This window comes from Trichechus manatus, unplaced genomic scaffold, assembly GCF_000243295.1.
Source record: "Trichechus manatus latirostris isolate Lorelei unplaced genomic scaffold, TriManLat1.0 scaffold00001, whole genome shotgun sequence".
In the NCBI taxonomy this organism is placed as follows: Eukaryota; Metazoa; Chordata; class Mammalia; order Sirenia; family Trichechidae; genus Trichechus; species Trichechus manatus.
Genome location: NW_004443937.1, coordinates 24,339,772 through 24,354,443, shown reverse-complemented (window position 1 = coordinate 24,354,443; position 14,672 = coordinate 24,339,772). Strand labels below are relative to the sequence as shown.

Sequence of the window (14,672 nt, the reverse complement as noted above, 5' to 3'; positions counted from 1 at the left end):
ATTCCCCATGTCCTTCTCCCTATCCACCTCGACTACAGAAGCTAAAAAGACCAAGCCTACTTTCCTAGTCCACTTGAACCTGGGGGTGGCCACATGACACAACTGGGGCTAACAGGACATCAGTGGAATTCTGGGGGTTTCTAGGAAAGCTCTTGCTTTCCAGATAAAAGGAACAGTAACTGGCACTGCCCTTCTGCCTCCTTCTGCCTTGAATGGAGATGTGCTGTCTGAAGCTGCAGCAGTCATCTTGCAACCATGAGGTAATAGGCAGGAGGGAAAGGCCAAGAGAATCACTGAGAGGCCAACTTAGAGCCCTATCACTGTTCAGTCCCAGCAAATGGGAGGTGTTATATGGAAAAAGTTAATTTCCATTCATTTAAGCCACCAGAACTTGGATTTTCAATTACTTGCAGCTGAAAGCATTACTAACTGATTCAATAGCTGATCTTTATCTATACAACAGGGCCTCTTCATTACTTCAAGAATATGTCCATTATACCAGGTTTTTAAGCAGATGTCCTATCTTATTTGGCTGTCTTTAAAGTTTTGGATCCATTTATCCAAGCACCTATTATTTGCACATCTCCATTCAAATGTCTCATGGTCACCTCAAACTCAACAGGGTCAGGGCTATGTCTCTTCCAGGGCACCCTGGAAGTTAAGATAAGATAATGGCTTAACTATCTACGCACTGTTCAAGCCGGAGTATTTCTTGACGCCACCATCTCCTAAACCCTCTCATCTAATATGTCACCAAAACTCTACAGATTTTGTTACCTGAATATTTTTCTAACCTACCACTTATCTCTGCTATCTGCTACTCCCACCTAAGTCTAAGTTATGTTATGTTATTATGCCTGGACCATTGCAATAGCCTCTTAACCAGTCTCTTTGCAACCACACTTGCCCTTTCCATGGTGATCTTATAAAAATACAAATCTTACCATGTCATTCCCTTCCTTACAATCCTAATGGTTTCCCATGGCCCCCATGATAAGGTCCAAATTCCTTAAGACCTAAAAGGTCTTGCCTGATCTAGCACCTAATCACCTCTCTAGTCTTTCCAGTCCTATCTTGAGACTCTCCTCTTGGCTCTCTCAGTTCCAGCTACAGTGTCATTCTTTCAGTTTCTCAAATCCATGATATACATTCTGTTTTAGGGCCACCACACATGCTGTTCTCTCTATGAGGGAGGCTTCCCTCCAGCTTTATGGCCTACTTAACCCTTACTCATCCCTGTGTGCTGCCCAAACAATGAATTTTTCATTTCGGATACCGTAGTTTTCTGTTTTGTTCTAGATTTCCATTTGGTTATTTTTTTATAGTTTACATTACTCTCCTAAGAGTCCCTATCTGTTCACTCATTATGGCCTCTTTTTTTTTTAAAGTCCCAAATATTTATGTAATAGATGCTTTAAAGGCCTTATCTGCTAATCCCAAGATCTGGGTCATATCAGTTCTATTTCTATTGGGCTGCTTTATTCCCCCCCTTGAATATGGGTCACATTCTTCGGCTTCTTTGCAAGTCTAGTAATTTTTTTTATTGTATGCTGGGCACTGAAGATGAAACTTTGTAGGGAGTCTGGATTACTTGGTCTCCCTTTAAAGGTGATGAATTTTCCCTTCATCCAAAGATTAGACAGGCCCATAAAACAAAATAAGACCAAAGGGCCACACCAGCCCAGGGGCAAGGACTAGAAGGCAGGAGGGTACAGGAAAGCTGGTAATAGGGAACCCAAGGTTGAGAAGGGAGAGTGTTGACATATCATGCGGTTGTTAACCAATGTCATGAAACAATATGTGTACTGTTTAATGAGAAGCTCGTTTGTTCTGTAAACCTTCATCTAAAGTACAGTAAAAATAAATAAATAAACAAAGGTGGTGAACTTTGTTCTAGCAGCTCCTTTTGCAACTGTCAGGTTTGGCTTTATTTTTTATTAGGGTGAGTTATTTTGATTTTGTCCTCAGCCCTAAGGTGTCATCCTTACTCTTAATGCACGGCCTTTTTGGATCTCAGCTGAATACCCTTAGCGGGGCTGCAATTCCGAAGTCTCCAGCACTGTCCTTCCTCTCCCTCATCCCTCTCGTATCTCTGTTTTGCTCTCAGTCCTGCAGCAATCATTGTCTATTAGGATTCAGGGAATCTTGCTTTGTACATGAACAGCCCAGCTCTCACCCAAGGACCTGAAGTGAAAACAGATTTCTGGCCACCCCTACCACTCCTACGCCACTCCTTCTTCTCCTGATTTTCAGGGCAAACCAAGAGCTGACCTCCAAAGACAGCTTTTTTAATAAATCTGCACAGGAGTTCAGCAAGAACCAGGCGAGTCACCATGGTAACTAACAATATCTGCTGAGCAGTTGAAAACGCACAGCTGACAGTTGAAAGAATAATGCCCTTCAGTTAGGCTATTACATTTCTAACTAGAGGCAGAGGTCAAAACAAAGGAGCTAATTAGGAGATCTTTCCAACAATGGCTATTAGAGAGTCATCTGACAGGTCCTTAGGGTGACCTGAATGCAGTGGCTGCAACACTCAGTAAATATAGGCTCCCTCTGCCTGGGATGGTTACAGAAAGCAACACCCTCAGCTTTGTTCTTCTCATCTAGTCTCCCAATATTACTGGGGGTTTAAAGGGAGCCCTGTGTTAACAAGTTCTAACAAGTACTTTTTCAAATCCATATGCTATTCTCTGCTGCATTCTGAATAAATTGTAAAGGGAAAACAGCCTGGTTTAAGCTATGTCTCTTGAGTGAGAAAACTGGACGTCATATTTCCATATGGCATTGGTATTGTAAGTTGGTCTACTGCTGTTAAAACAGCATTCTAATTCAGCAAAGTTTTGTAGTAATCAAAGGTTATTTATGACTTTGTGCTTTCTTTGCATATAAGAACTGCAGTATTAGGTCTGACCCAAAGACCACTTCAGTCTAGTACTCCATCTCTGACAAAGCAACCCATGGGCTATATGGAAGGGCACAACTCTTATAGTTGGTACTGTAGGGGAAGAGCTACCAAGACATGCCCTGAGTACACCATGATGCCTTCACCTTTTTGGACCCTGTGTGTGTCTAGTCTTATGCTAATGAGATACAGAGATCATCAAATTGGCACGTGAAGTGTCCCTAATTTGCTCTAATCATCCTCTCTGGGGTTTCAAGGGGTAACCCCTAAATTTCAGTATCCTGCAACTTGGTAAGCTCAAACAAGACTTTGTACAGAGTGGATCCAGCATAAAGAGAACTGGTTATTTTGCCCAGCCACTGGAGATTTTAATACGTAAGTCCCCTCTTTCCACTGCTGGCTTTGCACTGAACCCCTGAACATATAAAAAGCCAGAAGGCACCTCACTTTATGGATGAGGAAACTGAGGCCCAGAGACTTGCACCAGTTTACACTGTTAGTCAGGGCCTCTACAAGAGTAAAATCCAGAGGTTTTGTTCCTGATTTAATTCATTTTTGTTACCTCAATAACGCGGACTGGAGCTGCCTGCTGCAATAGCCAATTCTGAGACAGGGGTGAGGTGAGCAGCAAGATGTTTATTATGTATCGATATATAGGAGATGGAGGGGAATAGATTCCTCCAAAAAACCCGTCTCCCCCATTGGAGATCGGCTGAAGTCTTTTATAGGGACAGGATTATGGATCTTTTGTGGTAGTTTCCCCTTGAGATGATGATGTCTTAGATGAATTAACCTTCTACTGGTATTCTTAGAGGTTATCTGGTGACATCCTTGGGGATTATCTGCTTTTTCTTGTGACAAGGTGGGTGCGTTGTTTGGTTTTTCATTCTTAGATCATTCTCACTTGTTTTCCACCCTCCAGGGAGGAACATGGGTTAATCTTAAACCTTTTTGTAGAGATTGGAACCAGAGGGAAAAATCACGAGACAATGGGTGGTTAGCAATGGGGGGTAAATAATAGTGAGCTGGGCCTATGCAGCCTCTTCCATTTTCACTCTGGTCTTCCCTCATGAAGACTGGCCATCTCTTTACTCTTTTTAGATGGTCTTCTCTGAACCCTCTGGAATTTTATTCTATCTTTCTTGAGGTCTTATGAGAACTACACAGATGAAGATACTGTTTTTCTTTTTTTAGCTTCATTGCTAACATAATTATGGATAAAGCTGAACATTTTTTGGCCTCTGTGGAAGTGCAATGATTCAGTGAGTTGAGAGTTCAGCACACAACAGCCTACAATGACCTCCAGGTGCCATTCTTGACTTACAACTCATCTGCTTCCTGTCTGCACACCCATGGCTCTGAAAGCTCTTCCTGGAGTTTACCCCAACAGGGAGGATCTCCAACACCAGACAACATTGTGTTACCTCACACACTGAGGCATTATCGGAGAGCTTTCAGGCTAACACTCACCTTTGCATACGCAGTAGTCTTAATAAACCACTGTCTGAGGTACTTCTGTTCCACCTTCGCTCCAGAACGCCATGAACAGCCATGTTCATCCACCTGCTCGTTGGCTAGCACCGTTTGATCTACTGGGTCCCAGTTAACCAATGCCTGTGTAATTCATGAAACACAATGATGCAATTGGGTGAGTTCCCTTAATATAATCATTTAGACCTAAAAGTACCTTAGACCTAAAAACTTTAGGTTAATAAACCAAAAGTGATTTACTTACCTATTAGCACTGCCTGTGTTAGGGGTGGGGGAAGGAGTACCACTCAACATAAAAGGTAAAAAGAAATGGATAAATACTGTTTAGTGACTTAGACGGTTCATTCAAGAGGCATATGCCCTTCAAAAAAAACCAAATAACATAAACTGTATAAAATATAAAAGGAGGGAAAAAAAAAGCCATGTATACCTCCACCTCTGCCTCCTGCCTCTCAAACCTCAGAGAAAAACACTTGGTACTGGAGACTGCAAAAACAAACGGGCCTTTATTTTCTTATCATCATTTCCCACACAGCCTGGTAGCTCTCAGGCTCTAGGTTACAAAATGCAATGAGGAAGATGTGCTTCTAAGAGGTTTACACGTTATAATAAAACCCAGGTGTCAAATGAAAGATGAATAAAAGCAAATCACAAAAGCTATTTTTTTCCCCTAATGAAAGAGTTGGGGGAAGAGGAAAAACACCAAAGGAAATAGCATCTCAAATCAAAGATACATTAGCTGTGAGAACCCACATTCTCGTTTCTTCTCAGTCCCACAGGTCCCCGCGGCTCGGACTTTCCACTGGTGGTTACACCAGGTGTGGTCAAACCCAGGCCCCCTGGGCCCAGGGGGATGTAGCACGGGCAGCTTCTGGAAGCCCTGGACAAACCCCTTCTCAGATCTCTTCTCTTAGACCACTGTCTCTATCATCTTGTGTCCCTTGAAGCCAGCCAGGGGTCTTCCTTTATGCAGCATTCTGGATTTTCACATTTTGAACGTTTACTTTGATGGATGCTTTGATTTTCAAGCAAGCACAGTCTTGCTGCATTAGATATGGTTTCTGGACAACATCACTGACTATATTCGTTTCCTTGGTTGGCAATAAGGTTTTCTATTGCCTACTGAAGTCAACTGCACACACCTTTGTAGTTAACTAGCCTTATTTGTAATGTAATATCTGCATTTTGAAATCAACCTTAAATCATACTGAAATCATTAACATGTCTGTAAACACGGTGAACTCAGAGCAGACTTCCCCATTGCGTCCCTCACAACAGTTACCTAGCAACATCATAGAACAAGCCATTCCGAATAAGAGAATTTCCCCGGTTGATCAAAGGTTAAACACGCAGTTTCATATTTTTGTGTGAATGATTTGTGGAAAGCTTTCTAAAATGCACCCCATAATATAATTACAACTGTGACGAAGTCATGATCACAAGGGATTGATTCTATACAGTCAAGGTGGGCGCCCATCATTTTTGCCTCCTCCCCTTCCCCTTCTTTGCCTTCAAGCTCTTGGAGGTATGGGCAACCATGTGCTCCCCGGACAGAGGCGTGGGGGGAGGGGGGCCGAGCGGGGCATTTGTCCCCCACGGTGCAAGTCCAAGGGGGTGCCAGCGGAGGCCAGCTGGAGAATCACACCCCCCCACCCCCAGTTCGCTACCCTCCCTACGCCTCTGTCCCCTGGGGATTACCTGGACACCACCACCCTGACTTCACTCTGGTCGGCTCTCTCTGCAACACAGGCTACTGCAGTGTCTGCTGCCCCAGGCAACGTGTCTAGGCCTCCCGTCCCAAACCCTCACCGTCTCTCATCCCACTGTGTCCTCTTCCCTTCCCTCCCTGGTGACCCACTGCCTCACTGGGCCTTACTCCTTCACACAGGGTGCCAGTCCTTTCTAGATCACATCTTCCATCTGTGTGCTTTTGTCTTCTGGCCTCTTTTTTTTTAGGGGGGGTGGGGCTGAGAATTTGCATTTCTAACGAGGTCCCAGGTGATATTGATGCTGTTGTTCCAGAACCATACTTTGAAAGCCAGTGGCCCAAACGAACTGGGCCATGGCATCTTGGTCTGATACCTGATTCTCGGCCCTCCACAACAAAAGAAAAATCACCTGCGGGCCCTGAGTTACTGGATGGCAGGAACTGTGTCTGATCAGCCTCCATGGCTCCAACAGAGTCACCCTTACTCGCATAGGGCCTTTATGGATTTTCTGGCCTACTGCATCGCTCCATCGTTTTCCTCACTTTGTTCTCCTCAAGATCTGCTTTTTTTTTTTTTTTTTTTACTACCAAAGGCCTCTTCTGAGTACACTGTCAGGCAGCTTCAGGTTCCAGAAAGCTGGCAAAGCCTAAGTTTCAGGATATTGATTTTCTCAAGGTCTACTGGCTTCTTCTTGAGAAAAGCATGCTTAATTAAGGAACACCACATAGATCTTATTAAAGGATCTAAGTCTCAAAATTGATCTCACTCCCTTCTATCTGGAATGGGCCTGAATCTGGACCGAATCCAGGAGCGGTTCCCAAGGCTACCGCTTATTTTGTTACTGCGGCCACATTCGGAAGCCACGAGGTAGCAGAGTGGGAGTGCCCGTTCGTCAGTGTGCTTTATGGAGACGGGGGCACAATGCAAACCTTGCTTATGAGTGTGAATTAGCCCTATCACCAACCGCCACTGACATGGCGGAGAGAGCGAAAGGCAAATGCAGACATTAGGTGACTCTCCACAGGTCCCTAGGATGTCAAGCATAATACAGCACCATTCTTCTCTCTAATAACTACAACCATGGAACGAAACTTTTTTTTTTTTTTTTTTAAACCAGAGAGGTGAAATTAATGTTCTGCCAAACAGAGGTCTTTATATTCATATTTATAGCTGAACATATTTTTTTTTCACGAGAGCACTAACTCTGAACTGGACATTCTGGTGGTCAGTGCTTGTGAAGAACAAAAGAATGAAACCTTCCAGCCGTGTGTACCAATACTCTATTCAAACACTGTCCCTAAATGGCCACTGACATACCTTACGGCAGAACCGAATTTAAGGGTTAAGGCTGTTTTTATTAAAAATAAAAAAATAAAAAGTTATGACAATGCTGTTAGAGGAAAAGTAATAATACCCAAATGCGGGGGCGGGGGGGATTTGCCTAAATATGCTTTAAGGAGCCCTGGTGGAACAGTGGTTAAAGCGATTGACTGCTAACTGAAAGGCTGGCGGTTCAAAACCACCAGCGCCTCCGAGGAAAAAGTATGGCAGTTTGCTTCCGTAGAGATTTACAGCCTTGGAGATCCTACGGGATCGCTATGAGTTGGAATCGACTCGATGGCAGAGGGTTTTAAATATGCTTTAGAGGAGCCCTGGTGGCACAGTAGTTAAGCGCTCAGCTGCTAACCAAAAGGTGGGTGGTTCGAACCCACTAGCCGCTCTGTGGAGAAAGATGTGGCAGTCTCCTTCTGCAAAGATTACAGCCTTGGAAACTCTACGGGGCAGTTCTACGGTGTCCTATAGGGTCACTATGAGTCGGAATCGCCTCAACAGCAGGGGGTTTTGCTTGGTTTTAAATGTGCTTTACAAAGTAGTATGTGCACTGTTTCTTAGGTTGATGCCAAGGTTTTTAATTTCAAGAGTTTATCTTCTGAAAGAAACCAGAGGAGAATGCTAACTGTCATTGCTACACTTTACGGATTAGGGCTCACTCCGATCCTCAGTGTACTAATGTGCATTTCTGCATTCTATTTACGCATTTTACTGGTGATTTTAAAAAAAGATCATTATACCAAAAATATTAAACTCAAGAACTAGCAGTAAAAATATTATCTTTTTAAATTAAAATCCATAAAATAATCTAAATGATTCTTCCCTCATGCCTGTTCGTGGATAGGTTGCCTCTGAATTAGCCAGGAAACCTTATATTTTATTTTTACTTTCCATTTTTCCAATGTCAACACCATACTGGCTGCAAGTTAACTCTGTAGGTGCATTCGGGTGGGCATTTATCGAGCGCCTGCTCTGTGCCAGGTACTCCATGTCAGGCTCTTCACACATATTCACTTGTTAAATTCTCATAATGACCCTAGGAGATAGGGAGCGAGGGCTTGTGGTACGCAGGTTAACCCCCACCCCCTAAGACGTCCACATCCTATTTGCCAGAACCGATGAATATGTCACCTTATATGGCAAAGGGGACTTTGTAGATACGATTAAATTAACGATTCTGAGATGGGGACGTTATCCTGGATCATCCAGGTCCACCCAGTGTAATCACAAGGGTCTTTATAAGTGAAAGACGGAGGCAGGAAAGTCAGAAGAACATGTGATGACAGAAGCACAGATCAGAGCGACATGAAGATGCTACACTGGTTCTTTGAAGATGGAAGGGGCCAAAAGTGAAGGATGAGGGTGCCCTTTAGAAGCTGGAAAAGACAAGGAAACGGATTCTCGCCTAGAATTCCAGAAGGAATGCAGCCCTGATGATCCTTGATTTTATTTCAGCCCAGTGAGACCCATTTTGGACTTCTGACTTCCAGAACTGTAAGATAATTAAGTTTGCATTGTTTATGGTAATTTGTTACAGCAACAGCAATAGGAAGCGAATACAGGGTTGTTCCCTTGAGAGAAACGGTCAGGAGGAAAACTGGACTATATTCCCCAAGGAGATGCACATGGGGGGTGTGGAGTGTCAAACTAATTTGGAAAACAACTGAGGGGAAGAGGAGAAGGGCTGGAGCCAGCAGGATGGCTGCACATGTGCAATGGGATCCTTTCCTGGAGCGCTGACATCCTTAGGGAAGTCACTCCACTCTTAAGATGCTGAGTGTGATTGGACCAGATCCAATTCAACAGTGGTGAGGTTAAGTTTCCCACTTGGGTTTGACGTGTTGTAGACCTGAAGCAACATGGACAAACCCCGAGTGTGGAGACAGAGAGAAGCAAGTGCCCTATAAAAGAACACTCCACAGCACACATACAGGCTTTGTGTGAGAAATGTTTGCACTAGTCCATTAACATGCCACATCACTTCACATTCCCTGCATGTAAAACAACAGTTACCATGCAACTCAGGGTCGGTAACCCCGGACAATCTGACCGATGACATATACAGCTGCTCACACTGTCCAAGAATTGTGTACTCTTTCCTGTGGTGCCCTGGTGGCACAGTGGTTAAGAGCCTGGCTGCTAACCAAAACGCTGGCAGTTCAAATCCACCAGGCGCTCCTTGGAAACCCTGTGGGGCAGTTCTACTCTGTCCTATAGGGTCGCTATGAGTCGGAACTGACTCGACAGGCAACAGGTTCCTGTGATGCCGGGTTACCTGTATCTGTTTTGCTGTGGGTTTTTCATGTCTTACTGACTTGTGTTTATCCTTCTTGCTGGCACTTGGGATACATAATGTAGCTTATTACATCTTCTTCCCCCTGCCTGGGCCCATCAGTGATTCCAGTGTGGAAACCCCTTTTGGATATAATTGCTGTCCACCAAGAGCAAGGGAATGTTTGCACTGGCTGATTTTTGGAAGTAGATCACCAAGCCTTTCTTTTTAGTCCATCTTAGTCTAGAAGCTCTGCTGAAACAGGTTCAGCATCATAGCAACACAGAACCAATAGAAAACCCTATGGATCACAACAGCCTGATCTGCAACCAATCGTGGTGATGGCGCATGACTGGGCAGGGTTTTGTTCCACTGTGCATGGGGTTATCACGAGTTTGCGGGCTGACAGCAACTAACAACATCAACAGAGCAAGCAAAGTTCTGAGAATTTATCTCTCAGGCTGCTAAATCAGCACCAAATCTGCTACTTGGAGCGTGAATCCCTGATCTGATTTTCCCACAAATTCTCCTCCTACTCTTCTGCTTCTCCATACTGAATAAATGATGCTAAGAAAAATTACCCGAACCTTAGAAAGAGGCACAAGGGATTGCTGAATGTCCTTTTCCTGCAGGCTGGGATTGTCTAGCAGGCTCACATCCCCTGAGGGTTATCTGATTTTCTAGGGATGTGTATTTTTGTTTGACTTCCTATTTACCATTGCTTATGTTATTTTACAACTCTGTACAGAGAGAGGTTAACTTGTAGAAAACTGAGAGATAGCAAACAAGTTATTTTTGTCTGAGACTAATGCAAATGGCTCCCATCAATGACAATGCAAATGATTTCCTTCTCATAGAAAAGTCAGCCCCAAAGGTTAAGTTCATTGCCTTGCTGGACATTAAGCAGTCTTGACTGTATTAGCAAATTCATGTCTGCATTTCTGTGACTCTATAAACCTCTGTTCTTTGAATTCTTATTTGAATAAGTCTTAAAATCTTACTGGTTCCCTCATTAATTAATGAGTTGAATAAAATTTTTGATACATATTTATTTTAAGTTGATAAGGGAGTCATGTTTGTAAGCTTTTGAAAATTAAACACAAAACGGTCTACTGCAGTCAGGAATGTTGACTAGGTATGCTTCTGTCTCTCGCTATTCTCAATTCCTTACCTCTGGGCATATGGTGTGTTAAGAAATTAAACTGACCCAGGAGAGTCTGCAATGGTTGAATATTCGGATGACTCAGTCCCACAAAGCTCCTACTCTTAATTTACCCTAAATGTTAATGGACACTCACCACTCCCCCAGCCCCAAAATAAACTTAACAACAAATATTTTAAACAACCAACATTGTTCCATTTGTTACTTCTCAACTTTCTAAACCAGTGGGAATAGAACTTTCTATTATGATTGAAATGTTCTACACCTGTGCTGTCCAAAACTAGCTACATGCCACACAGGGCTATTGAGCACCTGAAATGTGGCTAGTGTGGCTTAGGAACTGACTTTTAATGTTATTTAATTTTCATTACTTTAAATTTCAGCAGTCACATATGGCTAGTGGCTATCACACTGGACAGTACAGTTCTAAGCCACACTATGACACCTTTTCCCTTCTCTCACGTCATCCAAGCCGTAACTACTATTACTGAGCTCCTACCATAAAAGCACCTGCATTTCTAGGGGGACCACCATGTATAGACACTATGATAGATATTCTTTAAATATGACCTCTAATCTTCCAAGAACCCTCCAACGAAGATGTTACCACCCCGTTTGGCAGATGAGAAGCCACACTTCCTGGCAGAGGAAACAGAGCTGGGCTGTGAGGAGCCTGCATTCCTCCTCTGCTCCACCTTTGATCCCGGGACGTATACATGCACCAGATGCTGCTATGTGCTGGGAATTCAAGCATGAAAGAAGTCTGTGCCCTGTTTTGGAGGCACCAGAAGAGCCAGGCAGCAGATGCATAAACCAATAATGACAACCCCAACTGGAAAGTGCTGCAGCGGAGGGGAACTGACAAGGGCACAACTACATGGCAGCGCCCCAGGTCAGCAGGCTGAGAGCTTCTAAAAGCCAGTGTGCTGTCTACTCAAAAACCACCAAGACACCTGTTAGGGATTAAACCGTATCCCTCCCAAAATATGTGTTAGGATCCTAATCCCTATGCTTGTGGATACACGTATTCTTATCTGAAAATAAGCTTTTCTTTGTTATGTTAATGAGGCCATATCAATGTAGAGTATGTCCTAATCACTACTGAGTTATAGACAGAGCAGATTAGACACAGACTGGGGAAGACAGATGCCACGTGAGGATCACCAAGAACCTAGGAAGGCCCAAGGCTACTGACAAGGAAGGAAGAGACAAGGCTAAAACCCTGATTTGGACTTCTAGCCCCCGAAACTATGAGAAAATAAATTTCTGCTCTTTAAAGACATCCACTTGTGGTATTTGTATTACAAAGCACTAGGGAACTAAGACAGACCAAAAAACCAAGCATGTAGCCATCGAGTCAATTCCAACTCCTGGTGACCCATGTGTTACAGAGTAGAAATGCTCCATAGGGTTTTCTTGGCTATAATCTTTATGGAAGCAGATCACCAGGCCTTTCTTCCTCAGTGCAGCTGGGAGGATTTGAACTGCCAAACTTAGTAGCTGAGAGCAAATCATTTGCGCCACCCAGGGACCTTGGAAACTAAGAAAACATCCATGAAAAAAAAGTGACCAGAGAAGAAGTGCAACATATAGTTGCTTTCTGGATCTACTGTGATTAATTTTAGGAACTTGAATGAACTAGTGTTCCTTTTCACTGCTACTGTGCAAACAGGGTTTGAGTCTTACTAACAATGGTGTGTTCTAAGAAGATAGAGAAGATTAACAAAATTTTTAAAGTGCAGCTAATTTTAACTTACCTCCTTTTGATAGGCTAGTCCAGCTTCATAGAGTTTAATAAAGAGGTACTGAGTCCATCTGTAGTAATCTGGCAAACATGTAGTTATTTCCTGCCAAAAAAGGGGGGGAAAGGCATGTAAAGGTCATTGTAAACATTTCCCCAAACGTATGCATCAGTCTTGCGCCTCAGATTTGAAAAGCAATCAAAGCACAAAAATTTCACCAATTCATAAAGTGAGAGAAGTAATTTATTCTGGGAAAAGAGATGTTATTGAAATGTCACCCCCATCTTTCCCAGGGCATGTTCAATGATGAGAAACTCAACTTCAAGCATTCTGTTCCTCCATCCCCCACATGTAACTAATAGGTCCACTACATCGTAAGAAATTGAATATTGCATTGTTGCCAGCATATTTTGGGGCCCATGAAGCTAATTCATGAATGTATAATAGCTTATTTAAAAAAATTTTTTTAAATATTATTGTTGTCTTTGAGAATATTCACAGCAGAACATACACCAATTCAACCATTTCTACATGTACAATTCTGTGACACTGATTACGTTCTTCAAGTTGTGCAGCCATCCTCACCCTCCTTTTCTGAGTTGTTCCTCCCCCATTAACATAAACTCACTGCCCCCTAAGGTGTCTATTAATCTTTCAAGTTGCTGTTGTCACTTTGATCCCATATAGATAGTTCTTAAAAGAGCACAATGCTGAAGGTAGACATTCTTTACTAGTTAAACTAAACTATCGTTTGGTTTCAAGAAGACTTCAGGGGACATTTTTGGTTTAAAGTTTAAAAATTATTTCAGGGCAATAGTTTCCAGGGGTTCATCAAGCCTCCATGAATCCAGAAAGTCTGGATTCCATGAGAATTTTAAATTCTGTTGGAAAATTTTCCCCCTTTTGATCCGGACTCATCTATAGAATCTCTGATCAAAACATTCAGTAATGGTAGCCGGGCACCATCCAGTTCTTCTGGTCTCATGGCAAAGGAGGCAGTTGTTCATGGAGGCAATTAGCCACACGTGAATGTAACTCATTTTGAAAGCAATCACAAAACTCAAGAGGAGTCTTTGCCCACTTTGGCATGATCTTTATATGAAATCAAAACTTGTGTCTCTACATATAACTGGGCCTGGTGGCTCCTTTAGACTCGTTATATTCCATTTACTCCATTATGTGACTCAGGCCATTGTCTACTTAATAAGATTCATTAAAAACGTTATCAAATATTAATTTAGTCAGTGAGAAACCATCTGCTTTGTATTTCCAAGCCTAAATCAAATGCTCCCAAAATTTACTTTCTGTCCTGAAAACACATTTGCTGCAGAATCTTTAAAAATAGATACTGATTAACTACCCTATAAGGTCTGCAGTTGATCAAAGACAAGTAAGGGCAAAAACACATGCTCTGTCAAATCATTTCTTCCTGGTGCTCTCCTTTAACTTCAAAAATGAGTGGTTAACATAGAAATGGATGAATGACAGGGGACAGTCCACACAAATGTCTCTATTTGTAATGGAGTTTTGATAGAAAGCACTTCCACCAAAAGTACAAACAACTCTGTCTTCCTTAAGATAGATAAATGAAGAGACAGCTTATAAAACCCAGAATGGGAGGGCCTGTGGGGTAGGAACTGAGAAAGGGAGGAAGGTGTCAGGTAACGCTTGGTGCTCCCAAGAGACTGTTTTTCTTATATAAGATTCCTAGGTCCTTTTATGGGCTGTTTTATAAAAATAGCAGAGTAATACTATTAGAAAACAAGTTTTAAGGGTGCAAAAAGCTCAACTTCGGTCACCAGCTTCACCTGTCCCCTGTAAGGCAGATAGTGATAACCAGCCAAACAGCCTTGCTCACCCTGTAGCTGTCCCCACCAGGCTGTCCCCACGGCAATGCTGTAGTTTCTGAGCCACACACACAACACAGCCTGAACGAGCTCCTGGCAGTTCCAGGTTGCCAAGTCTGCAGGGACATCAGGAACAAACATCCCCAGCAACTCAAGAATCAGACCAGCATACTGTGAAGAGACTTGCTCCCCAAAGCCTCCAAATTCTTCCT

General features: G+C 43.0%; 1 protein-coding gene across 1 annotated transcript in view; it reads right to left on the bottom strand.

Moving 5' to 3' along the window:
* LARS2 (leucyl-tRNA synthetase 2, mitochondrial) overlaps positions 1–14,672 on the bottom strand; it is a 187,033-nt gene that overhangs the window by 99,128 nt on the left and 73,233 nt on the right. The window contains exons 6-7 of the mRNA XM_004368452.2: positions 12,629–12,718; positions 4,376–4,519 (exon numbers count right to left, since the gene is read on the bottom strand). Of these exons, the coding sequence (XP_004368509.1) occupies positions 4,376–4,519; positions 12,629–12,718 (234 nt within the window). The remainder of the gene's footprint in view (positions 1–4,375; positions 4,520–12,628; positions 12,719–14,672) is intronic.